At 38.4% G+C, this 24,116-nt stretch overlaps 1 protein-coding gene across 3 annotated transcripts in view; it reads left to right on the top strand.

The window, feature by feature from the left end:
* Positions 1-24,116, top strand: part of LOC138611285 (xenotropic and polytropic retrovirus receptor 1 homolog) — a 57,685-nt gene that overhangs the window by 16,466 nt on the left and 17,103 nt on the right. For all 3 annotated transcript variants that reach the window (XM_069684286.1, XM_069684285.1, XM_069684287.1), the window contains exons 3-10: positions 13,087-13,188; positions 13,299-13,522; positions 14,015-14,164; positions 15,972-16,055; positions 18,278-18,359; positions 21,513-21,602; positions 22,715-22,812; positions 22,998-23,177. In XM_069684286.1, the coding sequence (XP_069540387.1) occupies positions 13,087-13,188; positions 13,299-13,522; positions 14,015-14,164; positions 15,972-16,055; positions 18,278-18,359; positions 21,513-21,602; positions 22,715-22,812; positions 22,998-23,177 (1,010 nt within the window). The remainder of the gene's footprint in view (positions 1-13,086; positions 13,189-13,298; positions 13,523-14,014; positions 14,165-15,971; positions 16,056-18,277; positions 18,360-21,512; positions 21,603-22,714; positions 22,813-22,997; positions 23,178-24,116) is intronic.

The raw sequence follows: 24,116 nt of genomic DNA, 5'->3' as shown, positions 1-24,116 counted from the left end.
AGCACACACACAGTGGGAGGCTATGTGTGCCGATGGAAAGTAGGAGTCGTGAGTTTTCGTTTCATAAAGTAACCGTCACTGAGCTGGTAATGCTGATTAAAGATACATTTGAACACCAATGGTTGTTCAAATGGTTGATAGCATATCGTATAAATCAGGGGTTTTCAAAGTATGGCAAAGTGAGCCTCCCCTGAAAGAACATAAAAGCAGCTGCGCCCCCCACCTCAGATTAATTATTTAATTATTAATCCTCCACAATTATTTAACTAAACTCACGACAAAATCATAAATTGTAAGACCTTTTTGAGCAATTTTATCATTTTGTGAACACATCAATGTCAGTCGGACACTGAACAGACTCATCAGTGCGCACTATCAATGCTGCACTTCATTTCACTGTCTCCACATCATGCATTTATCCTTTTCATATTTCAGCAATAAACTAATTGTCAATATTGCTTTCTTATTATTATCAACTTTAACAGTAGAAAAAGACAACTTTGCAATTTCTTAATTATGCATCAATTCTGTATTTATGTAGAATGTAGAAGTCAAATGAGAATGACTTAATAGGATAGTTACACCCATATCTTGAGGAAATGTACACATTCATTGCTCTTTCAAATTAATCTTGCCTGCTCATTGAGCCTATCAATAACTTCAATAAGAAACTGAAATCACAGTTGGGCAAAAGATCACATTGTTTAACATGGATTCCTTGGTTGTGGGCATGCATGTACATAGCAGTCGATAACTTTCTACGCTTCACTGACGCGCAGCAGCGGGAAAAAATAGACTCGATGCGTAAAAGGAACGGAGCAGCAGAAAATACTCAAGTATTACACCTGCCTCCCGCGCGGCATATGCGGCTGCTGGAGATTGCAGCAGTGAATAACACTGGAGCGGTTCTGTCCCGACACACGCACGTCAAATATAAGCTTCAAATACGCTGCCTGTGTAGATTAGACAAGCCGTCAGTCTCCACAGACTGCTTGTTCTCAATATGACTTATGAGTTAACATGGTCTCATACTGTCATTTTGCACGCTCCGTTTAAAGTTATTTATTCTGGTTTATTTTTTCTCACGCTGTGCCTCCTTCCAAAAGCTGGTTTGTTTCATACACAGTACCCTATCAAAATATGCGTGCAGATCCTTTAAACTAATCTTGAAAAATGTTTCATAATAAAACATGTCTAGACTGGTTTTTGGTTCAGTTTTTCATTCAAGTTTAAACAGTGTTAAAATTGTAGAGTACTCTGTGAAAATTTTCTGGTGGTGCTTTTAAGTGCTGTAGTGAAGGTCTGATGACAAAATTGTGCCATTCATAGCATTGCATTAATATGCTTTGATGTTTTGAGACGCTACAGGAATTGTTGTAAAACTCATCATAATACCAATTATCCAAGTCTTTTCAATCAGACATATTTGAAGGCAGGGCGTCTGTCTAGCTAAGCATTTCAACAGATCTACACCGAATGAATCTGTGTCTCCGATGTGGAAATGAGCCTGAAGATAAAACATGATTTTACCAAGTGAAATCGTAATCGCAATAATTTATGAATGGGGATTTTTTGTTTTTGCAAGTGAGGCAGTAAGGTTGGTTTACAACATGGACATTTCATTTTTATATTTAAACAATTATGCAAAATATTATGAAATTTAAAGAACAATTGCTTGCTGTGGGCTTACAGGCATTCTCAGTCATTTGTGCAACCCTTGACTTAAACTTTTCAAAAAGCAGTGATTAAAAAATGCGGGTACATGGCATATTTTTCTTAAAACCTTTGTATTCTAAGATCCAGTTAGGCAGCAAGATTTGCATGTGCTGTTCTTTACCTCAAGCTCCCCAATTACTTTTTATGTGTGTTTACCTCATCCTGCATTGTTTAATTATGTGTCTTTGTAAAAAAAAAAATTACTTACAACAGCCATAGTATGACCAAATCTAAGGTCTTAAAATGTCTTTAAACCACTTATGAGAGGCCTTATTTTCATCATGTAATAACAGGCCTCCATGTGCCCTTGCACTGCACACTCTTAAAGCAGTGTAAAAAAGTGTGACTGGCACTGGCACTGGCACAATCTTTTTCTGGTATTTTCCCTTCCAGCTTATTGTGAAAAAATAGTTTCAAGACACAAAGTGCAAATTTTCAGAGATATGATGCAACTGAACATAGACCTATACCAAATCACTGCCACAAAGCAATGTGATGATCTGGAGCGTCTCAAAAAGCTGGGGTTTCATATTGGCCAATTGGTGTGATTGCTTGGCCCATATATTCAGGGCTCCATCTGATAGGTCAAATGTTCAAATGATTTTGTGGGAATGCAATGGATTGATTGCATTAATCAATTTTTCTTATCTTGCTCTTTAATTGTTTTTTAAATTCTCTCATTCTGGCATAAACAAAGTCATGTTTATAATATACACTGTACCTAAAAAAGTAAAACTAATGTTTTTTATACTGTCATATTAAAAATGATTGCAGATACTAAGTTTGCATGTACATGGATGTACCGGCATGGCTGTCAGTGCATTAAAAAGTGTTAAAATGAAATCATCAGAGCTTTAGATGTAGCATGGTACTAGCAACTTATATTTGGCCAAAAAGTACAGGTAAAGGTTTTTGCTACCTTTATGACATATGGATGGTTGAAATTTACCCACACTCAAGTCAGCACATCTTCTGCTCCTCCTATTACACCTTCAGTTTGGTGCTTACTGATCCACAGTCTTATCCTCGAGGCTCAACTAAAGGTATCATCAAGGTTAAATTTGCTGTTGTTATATATTTTTTATTTATTTACCACCGTTAATTAACTGTTGAAAAAAAGAAAAAGCACTGTGGCAGACAGCCAGTCATGTCCTATGCCCAGTTGGAACAAGGTTTCCTGTACTGGTTTGTAAGGCACCTTTATGTTTTAAGCCATTGATCAAATGGGAAAGTGATACCAAAACCCAGGCTAATGCTGTCGGATTTAAGTGGTGCAGTGTTTCCCACACACAAAGAATGATTGGGGCAAAGTTGTTCTGTCACTAAGCCGGCATCTGAGGCAGTAGCAGAGGCGTAACAGAGGCCAAATGGTGTGAATGTAAATGGCTGAGCCGATAAGCTGAGGGTAGGGATGCCACGGTATGGAAAACAGCGCTGTGTGTGTGTGTGTCTATCTGAAGCTTGCACTAATTGTTTAAATGCAGCACTTGTGTTGCTCCCTCAACTGCATATGCCGATGTCATTCAGTACCGCGTTGGTTTTGATCGTTTGATACGCAACGTCTTTAACGACAAGCCTCCTTCAGACGCAACTCACCTTGTGTTGTGAAAAGGGCATTACAGGGGTTTGTTTCACAAAGAAGGTTCAACAAACTCTGAGTCTAACCCTGAACTCTGAGTTGATCTACTCTGAGATAGGAAACTCTGAGTTTTCGGTTCCAGCTGATCAGAGTTAGTTCAATCAACTCTGAGTAGGTTCAGCCAGAGTTAAGTGCGTGCACGCTGACTGTAAAAAAGCCAGCATTAATGGAGCCCCGACACCACGATTCACCATGGCAACGGTACACAAAAAGAGGTCCTCCTACGTCACACCAGTGGAGCTTGAAATCCTCACGCGGACGTTCAGCGAATACGAGCAGAAGTAACACGGCTGCATCTGCAAAAGAGAGAGAAGCGGTGTGGGAAGAAACTGCTGCTCGAGTTAATTTGCAAGTTTGAACTGGTCTATTTATTGAATACTTAATCACGACCGGAAGCTAAAATTTATATTAATTTAGGAGCAATCCAGCGGGAGAAAAAAACATACATGGAAGCACTTCAATCATATTTTAAGTATGAAAGAGATTCAATATCATTCAGTGGCTGTTTTAATGTGCATTAGCTTTATCCCTAACATGATGCTGACTTCACATACATTATAATTCATGTTGATTAAACTGAATGTGTTAGTTTAAAAAAAAAAAAATCCAATAACTTACGGCATCTTATTTGCTGCTCTCGGCAGTGGTGGTGGAAAATCTAAAAATGATGACTTTGACACAGATTTGTCTTTTGATTTTTTTTATCATAACTATAAAAGACTTTTGCAAAGGGGTCAGAGCACCACAGAGACGCAACGTTTCTTCTTTTAATTCGGTAACCGCTCAAACACACGCGTGAGACGGGCTGAATGAATGAGGAAGTCGAATGAGGGTTTATATTCTAGAGGGAGGAGACAGAGCGAAACTCTGAGTTTCCTGAAGAAAACCTGCTCGCGACCAGGTTAGGTTCACAGACTCAGTTACCATAGTAACCAACTCAGAGTTAAAGTTACCTCTCTTTCTGAAACGGCAAACCCGAGGTTTCCCTCATTTCAGGGTTTACAAACCCGGGGTTTTCACTAAACCCACTTTCTGAAACAGACCCCAGGTGAAAATTCACTTATATAGGAGTTGTGTTATTTGGGGAATTTGTAAAACGTACAGCACATGTGAATGTCAACAGAGCAGAGACATGTAGGGAGAAAATACAGGAGGGGGGGGGGCAAGCTGATGTGTGCAGCCAAGGTGCAGAGCAGAGATTTAGGTGTGTGGAGAAATAAGAAAAACAAGGTGAGCAGATTAAAGTTGTTGGGTGAACTAACACTGACATATGGTGGAGAATGAAGCTGAATTATAATGGTGAAATAACCTTATTTAAATAGGGTAATGCATTATTTGCAATGTATCAACCCTTCTATGAGGCAAAATTCAATTTTGTAACTTTATTGATTGATGATTGAGTAAAGTGGGAGGTCATGGGCTTTTTCTGTCATGGAAAGTTTCCTGACATGTCTAGATTATGTAACTAGTAAACTTTTCTACTCTTTCTTTCTGTCAATACTATATAGAGCAGTACTGGATTCCTGTCCTACAGGATAGCCACTGTGATTAGGCAGAGTTTAGTAGCTGGCCATTTTCCCTGAATGATGATCAGCTTGTTCATGTAAACAACACTCATATACACACATATTTACCGTATTGGTCTGATTATAAGGCAGTTTTTTCCTTGACATGCATCTAAAAAAGTGGACGTATAATGGAATTTTAAAGTCTAGACCCAGAATATAAAATGATCCCACAACAGTAGACGGCACTAATTATCTGTAAAGCGAGTGTACCCCTCATGACTGAGGCCAGCCGCCATTCACAAGAGAAACGGGGTGATCACCCCGAACAAATGGCTTAAAAGTCGGCCAAGTTAACCAACAACTGAGACAGAGTAATGTCAAAACATCAATCAATCAATCAAATTTTATTTGTATAGCGCCAAATCATAACCCGGGTTATCTCGAGACACTTTACAGAAAGAGCAGGTCTAGACCGACTCTTTGTTAAGTTATTTAAAGAGAGGCCCAACATGAATCACCATGAGTAGCACTTAGCAATATTCGGCACATTGGCAGAAAAACTTCCTTTTAACAGGCAGAAACCTCGAGCAGAACCAGACTCATGTTGAACAGCCATCTGCCTCGACTGGATGGGCCGAGAATGGGATAGAAGGAGATGCAGGATAGAGACAGGCAAAGAGAGCAACAACAACATATGTTCTTGTTACCACAACAACATATGTCCTTGTTACATGAACAACAACATACACATACTTATGGTTACAAAGCCAATTGTAAAACACGATTGTATTTAAAAGGTAAAATAAAATAGTTTTACTTATTAAATAAGATTTAGTCTTTAAAAAGTTTGTTTTGAAAAAATGACTCTTGAAAAGGGGGGGTGGTCTTATAATCAGGGTCGTATCATATTCAGACCAATACGGTATTTTGCTTATTCTTAGTATCCTGATGACATTTAATAGTATTATGTAATCTGCAGAGATTACGCTGCCATGAGATTATTTACATCACAAAGAGGACATTACAGTCAATAACAATTGTTGACTGCTGTGACCTGTGTTTTGTTAACAGAAAACATGTTGTCACTTGGCCCAGGTTGCTTACATCATGCTGAGGTAGGATCCAATAAATGCTGTAAACACTGAAAGGCAGGCTGTGTCACAACAATTAAAGGTGGAAGGAACTGCCACAAGAAATGCAGGGAAGAGTTATTAGTTTATAATCAACACCAACCATTCTTCTGGAGGAAGTACTGAGTTCACACCAGTCTGGTTTTCAAACTAAACTTAGTACTGTATCTGCCAGAACTTTGGTTGTAAATGATATTGTATCTGCTGTTGACAAAGGGAAATACTTTGCAGCCCTCTTAGAATGTACCTAAAGACTAATTACATGCTTTTTAATAGAACCAGTGACATTGCAGACAATAGTTTACATATTACCACTCTAACAGGACATACTGTAGTATCACTAAGCCAAGACCAAAAATGTGACTTTTGTACAGAGTTAATTTTCCCATGCTCAGTAGGAAGCGGCTAACTGAGACGTCTTCTTGTGTGTCCACCATTAAAGAGACGTTATCTATAGTTGTGCCTCTGCCTCCACTAGTAACCCACTAGATTCAGTTGATCTATTCACACGGAGATTCTTTATCGGTGACAAAGGTTGTACTCATCATTGCGTATGAAGTGGTTGATTTCTATTTATTCCTATAAAGTCCTTACTAGAAACTCACAATAACATTTAACTTCCTCATTAAACATCTTTTAGTTTTTGTGCTAACTTGGTTGGAACTTCCTCTAACACACATTAACACTCAACACAGTTGTTCTGGCAGGTCAATATAAACCAGGATTCTTGAATGTTAATGTTCTTAACCATGCCCCACTTTTCTCTGCTTGTCTTTTTTCTTGTTACTTAATATAATTTAATTTCCTGTGTATGTATTTATTTGGTTTTAAATGTACTCTCAACATAATTGAAAATGAGAGCATGGCCTTAATGATTCCTTGAGATTTAATGGTTAAACACATTTTCAAAGTTTCCAACAGATGTGACAGGTTGTGAGATGCGTCACCAAGACACAGATTCAGACAATCTGACATTCCTAACCGCTTTCTGCTGTTGTGTGTTTTGTGTCTAAAATTGGGAGAAGGGTCTCTCAGTATCATTCCACTTTCACGTTTAAATGCCTCTGTGCTGGCGACTGCCAACTTTTTTCTGTCCTTCCAGCCATCCCATTCTTATGAACCCGATACCTCAGTACAGCCTGTAGGGAATGTTTTCAAATGTGGCACAAATGTCCTCATGGATGATGATCTGAATAGATTTTTGTCAATGTGACATTGAAAAAATGTGTTGGGCCATAAGTTAGGAATTGATACGCTAATTATGACACAATTCCACACTGATTTTTAATCAGGCATGATGAAGTGATGATATGTTCTTGCCAATCTAGGATGAATTGATCTGATTTGCGTGGCCAAGGGTCAAGTTAACTATGACCTCACATCCCTGTCATTCTCATAAATGGTGATGTCTTAGAAAGCGCTGAGGTAATTTATTAAAGAGACATTTTTGTATTTTATTTGTCAGAAAAAGAAAACAATTGGCATGTCCGACACTATCCCTGTGTATGGTCCTATGCTATATACAGAAGCCTAGTCACATATTACTGTACCTACTGTGATGGTATGATTCCCCTTTTGTTCTATTACCATCTTCTGACTAATGAAAAAATCCAAGTGACTGTTTTTGCCCACATTGAGTGTCATTGTGTTAAATTTCCCATTAGGTTTTTTCAAGAACTTGACTTTGAGGAACAACCGACAGCAATAGTGTTTCGAAATGATTCATGATATACACAGATGTCTGGAATTGTTCCTAAACACATCAACTTCCCAGGAAGTTTTTCAAATTATAAAAAGATTCTAAAACTAGTTCTGTAGGGTCCTGCTTAAACAATCTAATAATAAAGCACACTTTCAGCAATCCAAATGATTTGCAAATGGCATACAAAATCTCAAACTTATCACCTCAACAATAATAAAACAGTATAAATGTACATGAACAAGCTGGCTGATTTAGGAGACAAATACGTTTTTGAGACCAGGGCAGGCTCAAGAAGTGTTGGGAATTATAGCTTCTCATGGAAGTGGAGGCTTGTTATATCAATCCCAATATATCCCAATATAACAATCAATCATTCCACTCATCCCTCCATCCTGCACCATGGACTCCCTAATTGTCTTCCTGTCCTTTTCTTTAGCTCAGTCTTTTCATCTTTGTCTATCCTTCTCCATTTGACTCACTGGATCAGCTCCTGTTTAACTACATTTTGTAACTTAGGTTTTATCTACACTATCAGTGAGTGCTAGGAAAACGATGGACAACAGACTGACCCCAAAAATCCATTGAAAATGCCTGAAGTTGTAGCAGGAAAACACTGCAAAAGCAGAAAAATAAAACCTGTAAACATAAACTCAACATTAAGGGATCATTTTTTGACTTCAGTTATTTAGTTGTTTCATTAAAAAACAGGCAATTGGAGTGTGAGGGCACGTTGGACACTGTTTGCAACTTAATCAATGTTTTATTATTACAAAGGACGTCATATACCCCACCTTTGAATTGTCAAAAGACTATAAGGATATGACAAAGAAGATACTGCAAGCCTAAGCCTTGCAGATAGGTGTGTGAATTAGGCTTGGGTGGTATTATGGTATACCAGGGTATTAAGAAATCCTGACCGTATGAGTTTTCAATACCATCAAAAAGGGTAAACACCTCACCCGATTTATAGAAAGTTATGTTGTAATACCTTTATAAATGTGCTTCATTCTTCTCCTCAGTATGTTATATTTGTTCAAAAAACTACTTACCAAATGTACTTACCTTGCTTCTCTTCAGTTATTTTTCCCCCACACACCTTCATCTGCTGGACCTGCACACAGCAGCTCTTTCTGTTTCTCTCTCTCTCTCTCTCTCTCTCACTCTCTCCATGTGTCGGATCTTTGACATTCATCATGAGCCGTATGTTTTACAAAGTTGGTAAAATAACACAACTGTTTTGAGTTTTTCACCCGGACTCTCGTTTTCACAGCAGCAGGTGAAGGAGGCTTGTTGTTAAAGACGTTGTATAATAGAGGTGTTGGTTGTAAAAACATGAAAATGAGGATTTTGTCAGACTGGACTTATTTACACAGACACGCTCTCTTTAAGAAGCCACTCATTTGTTTCTGTTTCTGATTAACTGTGAAACGATGTATATACAACAAACGATCCTCCAAACTTGTGTCAACAAATACCTAACTCTGGCACACTAAATATAAGGAATATAAATAATATCATCTGGCATTATTTACATGATAAGCATAAGTAAAAATAGAAAAAACACTGATAATGATCCTTTGATGTTTTGCAGTGGCCTGAATGCCGTCACTATACAAGACGTGTTTTGTGTCGAAATGATCAAAACAGACTAATGACACCGACGCTACACAGCTGCACTTAAAATGTTTTAAAACAGAATAAGAAGGTCCATATGCATTGGAAGGAGGGATGCACCTGCAGATGACTGTGTGTGAAGCATGTGTGGAGATAGTGCTCCAGGTATTGGGGAGAGAGTGCAGTGGGAGTTTGTCCAGTAAGTTAATCGATCATGGATGGCTATCTTTTTTACAGATAAAAAAGATACATGACAGAATTAGTCTCCAAATGCACTTTGTCTCCTACTGAAAGTTACAGTGGGAGCGCGCCCTGGAAACTTGAAACGGGCACGCGCAGTGACCCGGAGAGCAAAGAGAAGCGGAGAGATCAGCGACCAATAAGCTGTTCATTTTGTGTGTGTGTGCGTCCTTGAGATCTGCAAGTCGTATAATTTATGTTAACATTCATATAATCCTGTGTTGTGCAAGACATGGGGCAGCTGTGGCTCAGTGGTAGAGCTGTGGCTCAGAAGGTCGGAGGTTCAGTCCCCAGCTCCCCCAGGCTATATGTCGGTGTCCTTGGGCAAGACACTGAACCTCACATTCATACCCCAAAGGGTGTGAATAACTGATTGACAGTTAGGCACTTCACGTAGCATCCTCTCTGTGATCTCTGCCATCAGTGTGTGAATGTGATATGTCGTGTTAAAGCAGCTTTGAGTGGTCACCAAGACTAGAAAAGTGCTATGTAAGTACAGTCCATTTACCATTACATGTACATGTAATTGAAAAACATATCATACATGTGTGACAATGACTCCCCCCTCCAACCAGCCGCACCGCAGTTTTACAGTACTTACTTAAGCCGAAGTGTGGAGTGTGAATATCAATCTGTCTGTATTGTTCAAAGCATTGAAGAATTTGATTGGAAAAAAACAAAATCTAAAAGCCACTCAAAAATGTCCTTACTTTGAACAAAATTGTGAACATTATTTGGTGGAAGTACTATGGAACAGAATAGATAGTTCCTAAAATAACATTGATAGCTGTTGTGTATGTTATTAATGCACATAGACACTGGAAAGAGAGGATGACAGAGAGATTTTTATGTAATTGTCTAATGCTCTAAACACCGAAAATGTTCTCTAATTTTTGTAACTTGTGTGAACTTTTGAAGGATATGTACTGCTGTTGTCTGCCTTTAACTACTTTTGTAAATGTCTTTGAGCATGACAGAGACCCTTCTGGCCTAAAGCACACCTCTGCACTGGATGGTTTTAAACTGTGAATGTTTGAGGGTAAAGCATGATGTTGCTGAAAAATAGACCTAAAAACATCAATTGTCAAATGAAAAGTATAGCCTATTACAGGGAGACAGACATGTCATAATGGTTATAATGACAATAATCATGATGACATAAGCCAAGACACGATGAGAAAAGAGTAGAATAAGTCCAAAAAGGGATAAGGAGATTACTTTAGTCTGACTGTGGTGGCTGTTTGTGTGTTTGTGCACTGGTGTGAGAGATAGAGAGAGAGAGAGAGAGGGAGGTAGGGAGTGGTCGGGGAACTCCAATTTAGTTAATTTGGTGTCTTGTTTAAAAGCAGGCAGTCTGAAACACAGACTGTGCAGACTCAGTGATTCACTGACTCCAAACCACCTGCCCTGCCTGTTGTTTGGTTGTTATTGACGTGACAGTGGGTAGAAGTTAGTGGTTGGACACACAGATTCTCCATGTTCACTATTTAATTAAGTTTAACCAGAATTTGTCCCAGCCTTAGATCTTTAATTTTTGAGATCAAAGATGATTGAAATTACAGGACTCTATTCTTGTCAAACTAAAATAAAAACATTTGCCTCAATGGGAGGAATAGGATGTTGTACTGTGGTATTATACAACACTGATATCTACATCATTCTCCAACAACTAAAAGTTAAAAAAACAGATGCTGACACATCACTTGTTATGGGTACAATTAAAGCTCATTTTGTCATCAAAAAAGAGCCTCATCTAATTATGTTGTGGATTAATACAATTTAAACAATGTATGACGAAATATATGATTTAATTATATCAACAAATTTAGAGTTCTTTGTCTATTCAAAACATTTCAGAAAAACAGAATGATAAGGGTAGTAGCCTTGTCCTCACTGTAATTCCTCCTTTTATTTATTTATTACTACTTTTAACGGTTTCTTTTCCCCAATTCCCCATTTCTTTTCCCAGTAACATTACATATCTGCTCTGTTGACTATCTTTATTAACAGTAGGGTTTTGGAAGTTGCCCAAAAAAAAACAATAATTGGTGAGCCGCTGGAGGAGGAGGTTTGTTGTTAATGACGCAGCGTATTAAACCAATGTGTTACCGAGTGACGTTGGCACCAACCAGTTGCACTTAAAAGCTTTTATAAACAACTGCTTAAGTAGGCCTACATGAAACAGGAGACACCACAATAGATGCATTTACAGGTGGGATGTATCTCTCTACACAAAATGTTTGATTGTCAGTAGAGGGAGGGGAGATTGTCCACCATTTAATCACTGGCAGATAACGTCATTCTCTAGGACAGACCACCAACAACATAATAACTACATCTTTAACTTCAGTTCAGGGAAGCTATGACCATGACAGATGACATGCTATGTGTGGAAAGTTTTTAGAGTCAGGTCTGCCATATCTCTTGGCAAAGATGTATTGATTTATTATATTGAATCTGTTGGGTCCTCACTCAGTAAGTGAAAGACTGACAACCTTAACAGTTTTGTTAACATCCTAAAACTTTGTGATTTAAGATGATAACAAATTGATGAACTTGAGCTAACTCGCTGCCTTTAAACGGGGCATATCTTTTAAATGGATATTCTCATATTTTGCATGGGTTTCACATTTTTGGGTGTTTTTGTTCACAGTGAAAAAGAGAAAACTTCAGTGTTTTTCCAGAAGTACATTTTTAAAAAGTTCACCTCTGAAATGGGCTGTTGCTTTTACCTTGCTTTTGCTGAAATCGATCAATCGCCATTCACCGTCATTCATCTCAGGCTGCCCTCTTGCACTAACTTATAGTCAAGTCATTGTCAAGATTTCAACTTACTATTCCGATACCTCCTGGCAATTCTGGCTGGCACATATAAGGTCGAATAACCTATCCTAGAGCAGCCATGTTTCTACAACTTTGGAATGACACTGGAATGATACTGTCAGCCAATTGTGGCTAAGGTCTGACCTTTGAATGGCAAAATGGCTTGTTTGTTTCAGGAGGAAGGAAAAATACCAACTTTACCAAAGTGATTCAAAAACACATTCTAATAATAGAAAATTGATTGCATATCTAAAATATGTCCCTTTTTAAAAACAAAGATTTACTGAAAATATGACTCCACTGCACCCTGTAATTCTGTTGCTGTATATCAAAAATAAACAACTGCATTTAACATTAAACCCGTTACATAACTTGAAACCTCAACTGTCAATCATAAGAATGATCACGTGTCTCAGAAAGTAACATTGTACATACGTTTTTGAAAACTGTTGAAGCTAGGTGCCCTGCTGCTGTCTCACTGCTCCATCTGCTGGTCCAAGCAGGACTGTACAAGGCCTTTTTCCATAACCATGGCATATTACTTTTACGAACCCAATCCTCTTTTCCCACTTGTCCTTGTTGTGCCCTTGCTGTCCACTCTTCTCCTTACCTTTTACATTCATACACATACATGGTTTAATCAGTGCTGTGAGACAAGCAGTGTTGAATTTGTTCTTAATAATTCACAAATTTTACCAATGTATTTTCTTGCAGTCACAGATGACGACACAGTTAAGAGGTACTATGCCAAGTTTGAGGAGAAATTCTTCCAGACCTGTGAAAAAGAACTTGCCAAGATCAACACTTTCTACTCAGGTAAAGACTACAACTAATAGCACGACTCTTTTAGCAGTAGCTCTGATAATCGGTGGTGCTTTGTATCATGCATGGCACAGTTTTCATTTCTTTCCTTCTCATCCTTCCAGAAAAGTTGGCTGAAGCTCAGCGGCGATTTGCCACGCTGCAGAACGAGCTGCAGTCTTCACTTGACGCTCAAAGGGAGATCTGGGCTAATGGGCGTGGTCTTAGGAGGAGGAAAACGGTGTTCGCCCTGTCGCAGCAGGAGCGATGCAAACACAGAAACATAAAGGACCTGCAGTTGGCCTTTTCTGAGTTCTACTTGAGCCTCATACTGCTGCAGAACTATCAGGTTGTACATTCGCACACACAGCCCTACTGTAACAGTGAATGCCCTCAATTACAGACATATATTATCCATAAGAGTTATAAGTTAGCAATGCTCCATCATGAACATTGACCTGTTCCATAATTCCATCACAACTGCATCTTGTGCTCTTTTATACAGAGCAGGCACAACCGACAGACTGAAATGCATGTGAAGGCACATTGCAGTGAACCTCAACCACCATGTGCTTATATCCTGTATTTTCTGAGTTCAGAGTATGATCTCATATCCACACATTTTTATAATATTTCCAAAATAAATAGTTTGTTTCTGGTCTCCAAGTAGCCCAAACAAATCAATTAAAACAGCTTTGAGATATTATCAGAGGTTATGATTATATGTCTTTTTGTCCTATCTAACTAACTAGCCCTCTGTCAGCTGCTGCAACTGATTTACACGTTTGATTTTTTTTATTGAAATGCCTCCCCCTCTCTCTTCCTCTCTGTGTCTCTGTAGAACCTGAACTTCACAGGTTTCAGGAAGATCTTGAAGAAGCATGATAAGATTTTGGAGACATCGAGGGGGGCTGACTGGAGGGTCGCCCATGTTGAAGTGGCCCCGTTTTACACATGCAAGAAAATCACACAGCTCATCTCTGAGACCGAGGTACGCACACTTATAGATATTCATGTAAACATGATCCATTCCACGCTTGTGAGCTTTGCTGTAGTTGCTGTTAGAGGGGAATTTGTGTATATTTTTAGCTTGGCTCCATTTTTTTTACACATTTTGTGGTCTGAGAAATTGTATACAAATAGTCCTGAAATTGCTTCAGTAGATTATTACACTTGGCAGCCTTGAAATTGGCTGTAATGTTGCAATTGTGCCTGGTCAAAGTACGTCCACTAAAAGTGCTTGTATTTGCCACTGACTCAGATTGATATTCTAAGTGCTTTGAAGAATCCGCAGTCACATCGCTGTCTCCAAAAGCCATCATACATCATTACGCAGAACATGGCATTTGCTTGTCAACTGCTGCCATGAGTTTGGTTATATTGTTGTGTGATTTTAGTTTACTTGTGTTTTTGTGTCCTGCTGGATTTGAGCCATTTAAAAGACAACAGGCCTTGTTCACTAATATATGTGTAGAAATGTTCTTACTCTGCGCACCAAATAAGTGCATACGCAAAATCACCATCAGATTCATGACACGTGCTCACCAGCCAATTTTGTTCTCACCATCGTGCGCATGTTAGTGAATCAGAATCATTCTAAATTGACAACGCATGCCCGCAATCTGCATACTACCACGCCCCAATTTCTCTATACAAGGACATCCGCTCGGCATATCGGGAAGAGAGCGGTGAGGTGAAGACAAGTCAAAGGAGGGAAAAGTTGCTAGAGATGGCTCTAAAGGGGAAAAAACCCCAAAAGAATTTCAGCATGGCGGAAATTACGGTAATTATGTCGGAGGTGGAAGCAATAAAAAACAAACTTTTCCGAAGCGTGTCCTCAGGAGTCACGATGTTGACAAAAAATTCCGCTTGGGCTTCAATAACAGAGGCTGTAAATGCTGTGTGTCCTGAGGTGTGGACCATGGCTCAGGTAACAAAAAAAAATAAAGTCGTTCAACATCGAGGTGGACGCTTAAAAAAGAATCGCTGAGCAGAAAAAAAGAAAGGAAACAGGTGGAGGACAAGGATCACCTGATCTGACGGCGCAGGATGAGAGACTGCCTGCAGTAATTGAATCATTCATATCTGGAATTTGTCCACACACTGAGGGTGAAAGTGATGATATTAAACAAGAACTGTCTCATTCATTCAAGTGTTGTTTTGTAATTAACGAGTGCAAGTATATCCAGAATTTTTTTTTTATTCAAATGAAAATAGCAATGCTCATTGCAACAATTTACTAATTAGAATTAACAATTTAATTTGGTCAATGCATTAGTAAATTCACGGTTTTAATTGTTGTTGTCTATTGAAGGCTTTGGTCTGAGGAAGTTCTAAATTTGTTCGCAAAGTACAAACAAACTCAAGTAACAACATATTGATGAATCCCAGATTTCTGCGTCAAATGTTCGTATGAACGGTTTAAACACAGATTTGTGTGTACGCACTCTTTGTGAATGAGGCCCATTGAGTGTATGTGAATGAAGTCCATTGGCTTTGAAGAGAGCGATGTAACTGCTGTTTCTGCTTATAAAAGGGTCTTGGATCAAGAAAAAGGTATTTTAAGATGCAGCCATCACAGCCTGTCTCATTCTACAGCGATCTACTGCTCATTTTAACTCCAAAATATGCAATAACATGACCCAGGTTTAAGCATATTAGAATTTTCCTTTATGTACATTATAGCTTAAGCAGGTTGTACAAGGTCCTACAGGTTAATATTATAATCAATCAGCAACAGTAAGAAATGCTTATCATCCTTAGACCAACCCTTCAAAATGTCTCTCCCTGTCTTTCAGGCATTGGTCACAACAGAGTTGGAAGGTGGTGACAGGCAGAGGGCTATGAAGAGACTGAGAGTACCTCCCCTGGGAGCTGCACAGGTCATACACATACACACACTGTTACCACTCCCAAAAAGGCTCATCACAAAGCAGGTCCAACAAAATCAGACGAGTTAAGAAAGTTCAGAACAATAAACGTACTTATTTCTAAACCATAAGAAATTATACTACAACTAAGAACAAATACAAAATGACCGATGGGCCAGCCAAAATGAAAACCAAAGAAAGGAAAGCCATCCATAGCATCTGGCTGCTTTCATCTATCCTAAAGCAGAATTCAAAAACTAAACCTAACAGGAAAAAAAGCCATGAAAAGTTGACTACTTGATCCGTCAGACGAGACAAACAAAGAGGTAAAACTCAGAAAACTGTATCCAAACCAAAAAACTTCACCACACAGCAACTGATGCTGCTTCCAGGGCTGGATGGAGAAGAGAGAGAGCCAAAGCTCCTGCTCCCTCTTTTTGCTTTCCCCTTAATCAGTCTGAATCAGCTACACATGAAGGAGGTACACAACACATTACCAGTTATTTGCACATCATATTGAGCAGGGGTGAATGTGTAACACACACACACACACACACACACACACACACACAGAGTATTCACCATAGTGGGCGACCCCCCTTTTCAGGACTAATTTTTGGAGACCAAATCTTGTTTTTATAAAGAAAACAAATTTTGTTTTAAAATAATGAAAATGATAACAGCCTTCAAATACAATCATGTTTTCAATATATTTTAGATTGAATTGTCAAATTGAAATAAAATAAAATGTTATCACATATGTAGGTGAATCACTTGTTACATGAATACCATAAAAATAACCTGTAGTGTATTAGACATTAGGCCATCCAGCTCATAAATGTGTATGTTCTTCCGTTTCGTTATGTTTGTCAGTAACACAATCACAAACTCTCCTGTCAATCTCTTGGAAGTGGTTGCTTTAAGGACTTTAAGGATTTTTAAGACGGTCGTTTTGGGCTCACCATCTTCAAACATTACCGTCTGGGACACCATGTTTCTTGGCTGCTTGACAGTTGTATATGTATAACAATTATCTTAAAATTAGGATTATAACTCTGCCTCAGTTGTTGGTTAACTTGGCCTACTTTTGAGCCACTGTGTTCCGGACGATCACTGTGTCTCTCCATCTTTTATCCCCCTGGCTCTGTAGTTGTGAGTGGCGGCTGGCCTCAGTCATGAGGGGTACACTCGCTTTACGAATTTATTTTACCTTTATTTTACCAGGAAATAATCCCATTGAGATACAAAATCTCTTTTACAAGGGCCAAGACAGCAGCATAAAAAAAATCACATGAACTTACAACATATTAAAACAAGCAGAAAATTCATCTAACAATGAATTAATAGCATTCAGCAATAACCGGGTGCATTCACTAATTAATTTAGGGATACACTATATTGGATCTTTTGCCGATATGCTGATATATTTCAATACCGATATATTAGACACATGTTTTTTCCCACCTAATTGCAGAGAACATCAAGTCTTCCCTGTAGTGGAATTGATATCAAGCCTACTCTTATTGTAGTGGCCCACTGGCAGATGCAGGAATAACATAATACAGTGCTTCTTAAAATGTGCACATTCGATCATGTGCATCCCTAAATCAAATGATTTAGTTTTCCTACTCTTCCTCGCTAAAAGCCACACTTCTGTTTATTATTGCACAAAGTCAAACTCTCATACACAGAAAGTTGCTTTGTAACAACGTAAAATGTGCAATTTAATTAATTCCTCAGATGTGACATGCCAATGCTCAGTTGTGCAGAAGAGAATATTGAATGCATTCACCTCTAAAAGCCCAAAAGCAACAAATATTAGGATCACAGTGTAGGGAAATAACTTCATTTCAGATTTAATCCACATAAATAGATTTTTTTGATCACATTTCACATCTACATAAGAAATAAGAGCATTTTTGTTAGTTTGATAGTGTATTTATATTTTTTCTATACTTAATGACAAGCTCAGGGATTAGACTGAATAGCAAAAGGCAGCCCAGTTATTTTATACTGTATGTCTGTGTAAATATAACTTAGAACATTTATATTGATGCTATTTTAATCAAATAAGATGGTTTTGTTTTTCCACAAATTGATGTTAATTATTTTTACTTCATTGGAAATGTGTCTGACAATGTTTCAGCAGCTGGGCTGTCATTTTTTATTTGCCATGTCCTGCAAACTGCATTGTCCTGTTCTGTGGTGTTCACTGTTTCTGTGTCTGCCTGCAGCCTGCTCCTGCTTGGACAACCTTTAGAGTCGGGCTTTACTGTGGAGTGTTTCTCGTCCTAGTAGTCACTGTGGTTATTACAGGTAACATACACACACACAAACATACAAGCTAATATACAATTCTCAAACTAGAGATGCAACATAAATAGTGCATCTAAGAATATTGTTACATTAAAAGGTCTGAAACGTTTAATCATCAAGTGATTCAGTTTTTACTTCCTGGAATATGACAGGCCAGTGTTTTCAGGCTACAAATATAGACGAATCCGACGACCAATTTGTGTGTTCCGCCATCTTGTCATTGTCATTGTCGCCATTACTGCGGTGACAACCCAGTGTCTGCTGCTGACTGGGACAGCAGCATAGTTAGTAAGGATGTTAGACAGCTGCCTCCATTTACTGATGAAGGTACCTTAAATCAGGTGATCTTAGGTTTTACATATTAGACATCGATTACAACAACAGCCTGATTACATAATAGAGAAATAGAGAAAAAACTTTACCATCTGCCACATATTTGTGATAACGTGCTGTATCAACGTTATTCTACCTTATTATACTAACTCGCTAGTAGAGGATCCTTACATGAGATCATTTTAATAATCGCCTGGAGATGTACAACAAAATGCATCTCCAGGTCACTCAGAGAGGGCCAAAATTACCATCATAACAATAATAAGATTATAATTATTATAATATCCTTGATCCACTCCTGAAGAATATCTTAGTCCTCTGTGCGGCCAGTAGATCTATGTAAAGTGTCCACTCCCATACAGGGGGATTCCTCATGACGTAAAGACTTGTGTATTGAGTTAAAGTTGGTCACTACTCTTAGAGCAGCTGATTAACTCCACAGGTTCTTCCTGATGTCCTTTACATGATTGTCAAAAGTAAAGTTACATAGAAAGTAACGGTAAAAGTAGAAGTTGTTCACCTCCTATGACAGCTGGCATTCAAATGCGCAGATGTTGTAGGGAGACGCCACCACAGTACCACGGCTTGTCAACTTTGGGTAATTCCCCGGATTCGTGTAAACTGACTATTTTGGCCAGCATTGGTCACAGCCAAGCGACAGCATCCAGGGTTAAGCACAAAGCCAACACCAAAGTATCAAAAACTGCAGTTGCTTAAAGTTCACTTAAGGGCTGTTTTCAAGAGCAGGTCAGTCTCCATAGAGCCCCATTTAAAATGTGTCCCTAGCTTGTTAGCTCAATCAGTGTTTCACATACATAGAATATTTTAGTCAAAAAAATAAACAACCCTGCTCAGCTAGCACCACATATGGAATCCCAATTTGTCATTATCTGTCTTAGAGATAACGGTATGAAAATTTCATATCACAATTATAGTGACCAAAGTTATCACGGTTATCTGAATTATCGCGGTATTGTTAAAAATGTTCAAAACGCACTGATACACACACTGAAATAATTCAACCAAGTTCTATTTTGAAAACCACACAATAATAACAATCAATAACAGCACTATATATTGCATTTGCATAAATAAACACTTACATAATAACTTGACTCAGTGGTTCCCAACCTTTTTCTGCAGGGCCCCCCTTTGGTAGATGAAAATATTTTCAATTTTTCCCACTTAGCTTCACTGATGAGTTCTCTTCGCTTTGCACGTGTGGAAATGCTCTTACTTTCACTATTAAACTGTTAAACTCCGATCTCCGATCATGATCATTCAAGATTTATTTCTTCCTTGAAGATGATGGTTCACCACTACCCTTCCAGGTTTTAATAATGCACTGTACAGTTCTTATAGTCCAATAATTTCACCCTTCTGAAACAGAGAAATTTCTGTCCACGACGACAGGATCTGTCTTCCGACATGGTTATTTAAGTAAATGAGAAGCTACTCACTGCTTCAGTTAAGGTTAAATAACTTGTTGCCAGCTGAAACGTATTAATCACCACAGTAAATATCCAGTGGAAGGCTCTTATCTATTTGCTTAGTTAAATCCAGATGGTGACTTTTTTTTGGCCTGGCAGTGTACATGAAACAACTCTGTGAGCTACTTTATAAGAGGCGAGTTGAGCATTGGATGGCACAGATGCAACTTTAGTAAAGCCACTCTGCATGACAGTTGAATATAGGGCTGAACCAACCATTGCAATTGTAATGTGCGCATGTGCAATATAGTCACATTGCAAGACGTGTTATAGTGAAGCACATTAAGTGAAACATGTAAAGCTGCTACTTTATTGCTGCTTGGTGCAAAAGGAAAACTCGCCATTTTCACGTTTTTCACGACTTGCCTCCAGGAAATCTGCGGCACACACGGTTAGTGTGGGACGGTGAAGTGGAGAGAGAGAAACGATTCTTCATATTTCATTGTCTTTGTTTTAGTTGTTGTGACGTTTGGTATGGATTCATCAGTTTGGGAATCACTGCTGTAAACAAACCCACATTGCATGCTGCGCCTGCGCGCTTGTGCCTGGGAGACACTGGATAGTATTTACCTTTTTCAAAGCGCGGTAGTCAAACACGGTTATCATGATATTTAAAATTTAACACGATAATACTAACCTTTGGGAATTTTACCGTGGTTTACCGTAAAACCTGTAACCGTTTCATCCCTAATCTGTCTAAATAACCAGCTCCGGCTTAAACTGTGTAACTTTGATAACTTTCGACAAACCCTCGCCCCTCCAGCTTCACCCTCTTTCCAAATATGGTCACTTCTGGCTCCAAAAAACAAAGATGGCCATAATGCCAGGTATATTTGGCGACTTATTATATCATGTCTTTTTTTATCTGTCAAAAAGATCGCCATCCACGATCAATTAACTAACTCGACGCTTACCCCTCGTTTAAAAACATAGTGCCCAAGAAATGGTCTGTCTGTCTGATGTCAAGGTGAAGCGGTACACTCACTATTGATAAGTACCGGTAAGTGGTTTAAAATGCACTTACAGGCTTTCTTCATCAATAACATTAACTAATTGTACTATGTAAAATCCTGTCATGACTGTTTTCAGTACTCGATAAATGACAGTGTCTATGTTTGAACAGCCCAAAAACTGCACTAAACATGATTTTTATGCACCATGGAGCAATGGTATTTATTCTTTGAAACAGGGAAAACATGTAACATCATAACAAAAACATTTGTTTGGTAAATTACTTTAAACTGATGTGGTCTGCTGTTAATGTTCCCCTCCTCTGGTTCTGCACTTAAATCATGCACTCTTTTATTCATGTTCCTTTTTCTATCACTAGGAGCTGTGGTGATCCCTAGTGGTCATGTGTGGCCTATGGTCAGGATCTACAGAGGAGGCTTCCTGTTGATTGAGTTTCTCTTCCTTTTAGGTACACACACACACGCACACGCACACGCACACGCACGCACATGCAACAATGCTACATTTTGAGTCAAGTTTACATTAATTCTGTTTAGGACAAGGATTTTAAGAAAACACCAAAGTATTCAAATTATGTAAAACTTCCCTTGTTATATTATTTACACTTCAGTTACCCATTTTAGCCTAAGATCGGATGGTTTCCTGTTTCCTGCCAGTAATGGCACAAAAAAGTGAAGTCTATTAGTACCAGCGTGTTGTGTCAGCATTCATTGTTTTTACCTTGTAGGAGGGTAGTTATAAGTGAATCATAGGGCAAAGCCAACACACTTACTCCATGCCTCAAAGGCATAACAAAAATCTCATAATCCAAGGAGAAAGTTTTTGCTACTTCACTCTCCTGACTCTTGCACCCAGGGGTCTGAAGTCCAAACATTGAAGTCCAGTCGGATACTTTGTTACATAATTTTTTTTATTTTGATTGACAAGTTATGATTCATATTGCTTTTGCATTGTACAACCACTAGCCTCACTTACAATGTCAGCATGATGGTAGAGAAATGGCCTTTCAGTCTGTAATACTGTAAAAGTAACAGTGGCCTAATTATTTATTACAATCAGTCAGGAATATGTTGGTTTTAAATAGCAATAGGCTTAATGACCAATAATGTTTATTCATTTAATAATTAATAATAACCCTAATTCTGCCTTGCACTTATTCACTAAAATATTTCAATCATGAGGCACACTAATTAAAATATGCAATCATTAAGATTTGTGTATGTGGTAAAATAGCGGCATTAGAGTATACCTGGACAACCGAACTTGAGCTCTTACTAAGTTTATATTTTCTGAGCATTTGATGGTTTAAAGTTGGTTTAAGTCTTTTTTTTTATTAAAATGTTGTTGTACTGTTATTTGTCTATATATATTTTTTCAATAAATTCCAATAGAATTGTTAATTGTTTTTGTATGTTTATAACCCTGAACAGTTTGCATGGTTAACTACACTTGTTTGCAAAATGTATATGTTTTTATCATGTTTTTTCAAGCCATCCTCCCAGACATGATGCAAGTAGGATCAAAATGTTGTGATTATTTAAGCTTTTCTTTATCTCAAAGGCATCAACACCTACGGCTGGAGACAGGCCGGAGTTAACCATGTACTCATATTTGAACTCAACCCCAGAAACAACCTGTCCCACCAACATCTGTTTGAGGTCAGCGCACACACAATTGCAAACATGCTGCCTTACAAACACAACAAATGGCACAAGACTTCAGGTCAAAATGAAATGTGGAAATAATTTGACTTTTTAGCATAACCATAACAGAACGTGTGTGTGTGTGTGTGTGTGTGTGTGTGTGTGTATGTGTGTGTGTGTGTGTGCGTGTGTGCGTGCAGATTGCAGGTCTGTTGGGAGTCCTTTGGTGCGTCAGCCTGCTGTCTTGTCTTTTCAGTGATAGCATCCTGGTACCAATGCAGGCCAACCCTCTTGCTCTCTACGGCCTCTTCTTCATCTTCTTCATCAACCCCTTCAAGACCTGCTACTACAAGTCACGCTTCTGGCTGCTCAAACTCTTGGTATTATCACAAGTTATAAAATCAATAATTGCATCGCTTGAAACCATTTGAAATGTCCCCTAGTTAACATTTCTATCATGCTTCTTAATAATACGGGTTTTGGCTTAGCAATAGACAATTCAACTATAATAACTTTTTCTAAACTTTTTTGTCCAGAAAAATCAATGAGGTTAGGACCAGGTAGGAAAAGTTGCAGTTTACACGCCTCTCTTGTGTTTTCCTGTGTATAGAGGACCTTAAATGTAGGGATGTAATTACCCTATGTCTAAAGCTGACACCGGCTACCCTGCAAAGTAAACTTGTTGACTGCTTGTATCCACCATTTAATTCTTCAGTCATTACCCAAAGATCGTGACCATAGGTGAGGGTAAGATTATAGATTGACGGGTAAATCATGAGCTTTACCTTCAGGCAACGACCTGTACAGCCCCCATAGTACTGCTGACATCACACCAACCCCCCTGTCTATCTTGTGCTCCATTTGCACAACTCGGAACCACAACACAACAATTACACCTACCCACTAAACTCACGGTTCAGATTGTATAACTTTTTTTGAGTAATGGTTTGGATCATTTTTCGGATCAGCGAAAGAAAGGGATATTTCTAATAACTTTTCCACCTCTCTGCTAGCCGTGACTGTCACGCTGTATTTTCACTGAATACTGATTCTAGATGCATCTTTATGTAAATAATCAGACAACAACTTAATGGAAATGATCTTAATTTAAATAATCAGACAACAACAATCTCAATTATTAAAAGATGCATCTGTTCAATACCACTATCTATGTGGCTCACCTTTAGTGAGCATTTCAAACTCCTAAATCCCTCTGTTGGCTAGTGCATTACAAGTGTGCTATAATCCACAAAAACTGTTACTGCTAGTTTTAGTAGTAACTACTAACAACAAAAGCTATGGTGTGTGTGTGTGTGTGT

This window comes from Semicossyphus pulcher, unplaced genomic scaffold (assembly GCF_022749685.1).
Source record: "Semicossyphus pulcher isolate SPU_LCO1_2020_fin unplaced genomic scaffold, fSemPul1.0.p SCAF_7, whole genome shotgun sequence".
NCBI lineage: Eukaryota > Metazoa > Chordata > Actinopteri > Labriformes > Labridae > Semicossyphus > Semicossyphus pulcher.
This window is presented reverse-complemented; position numbering and strand designations above follow the sequence as displayed.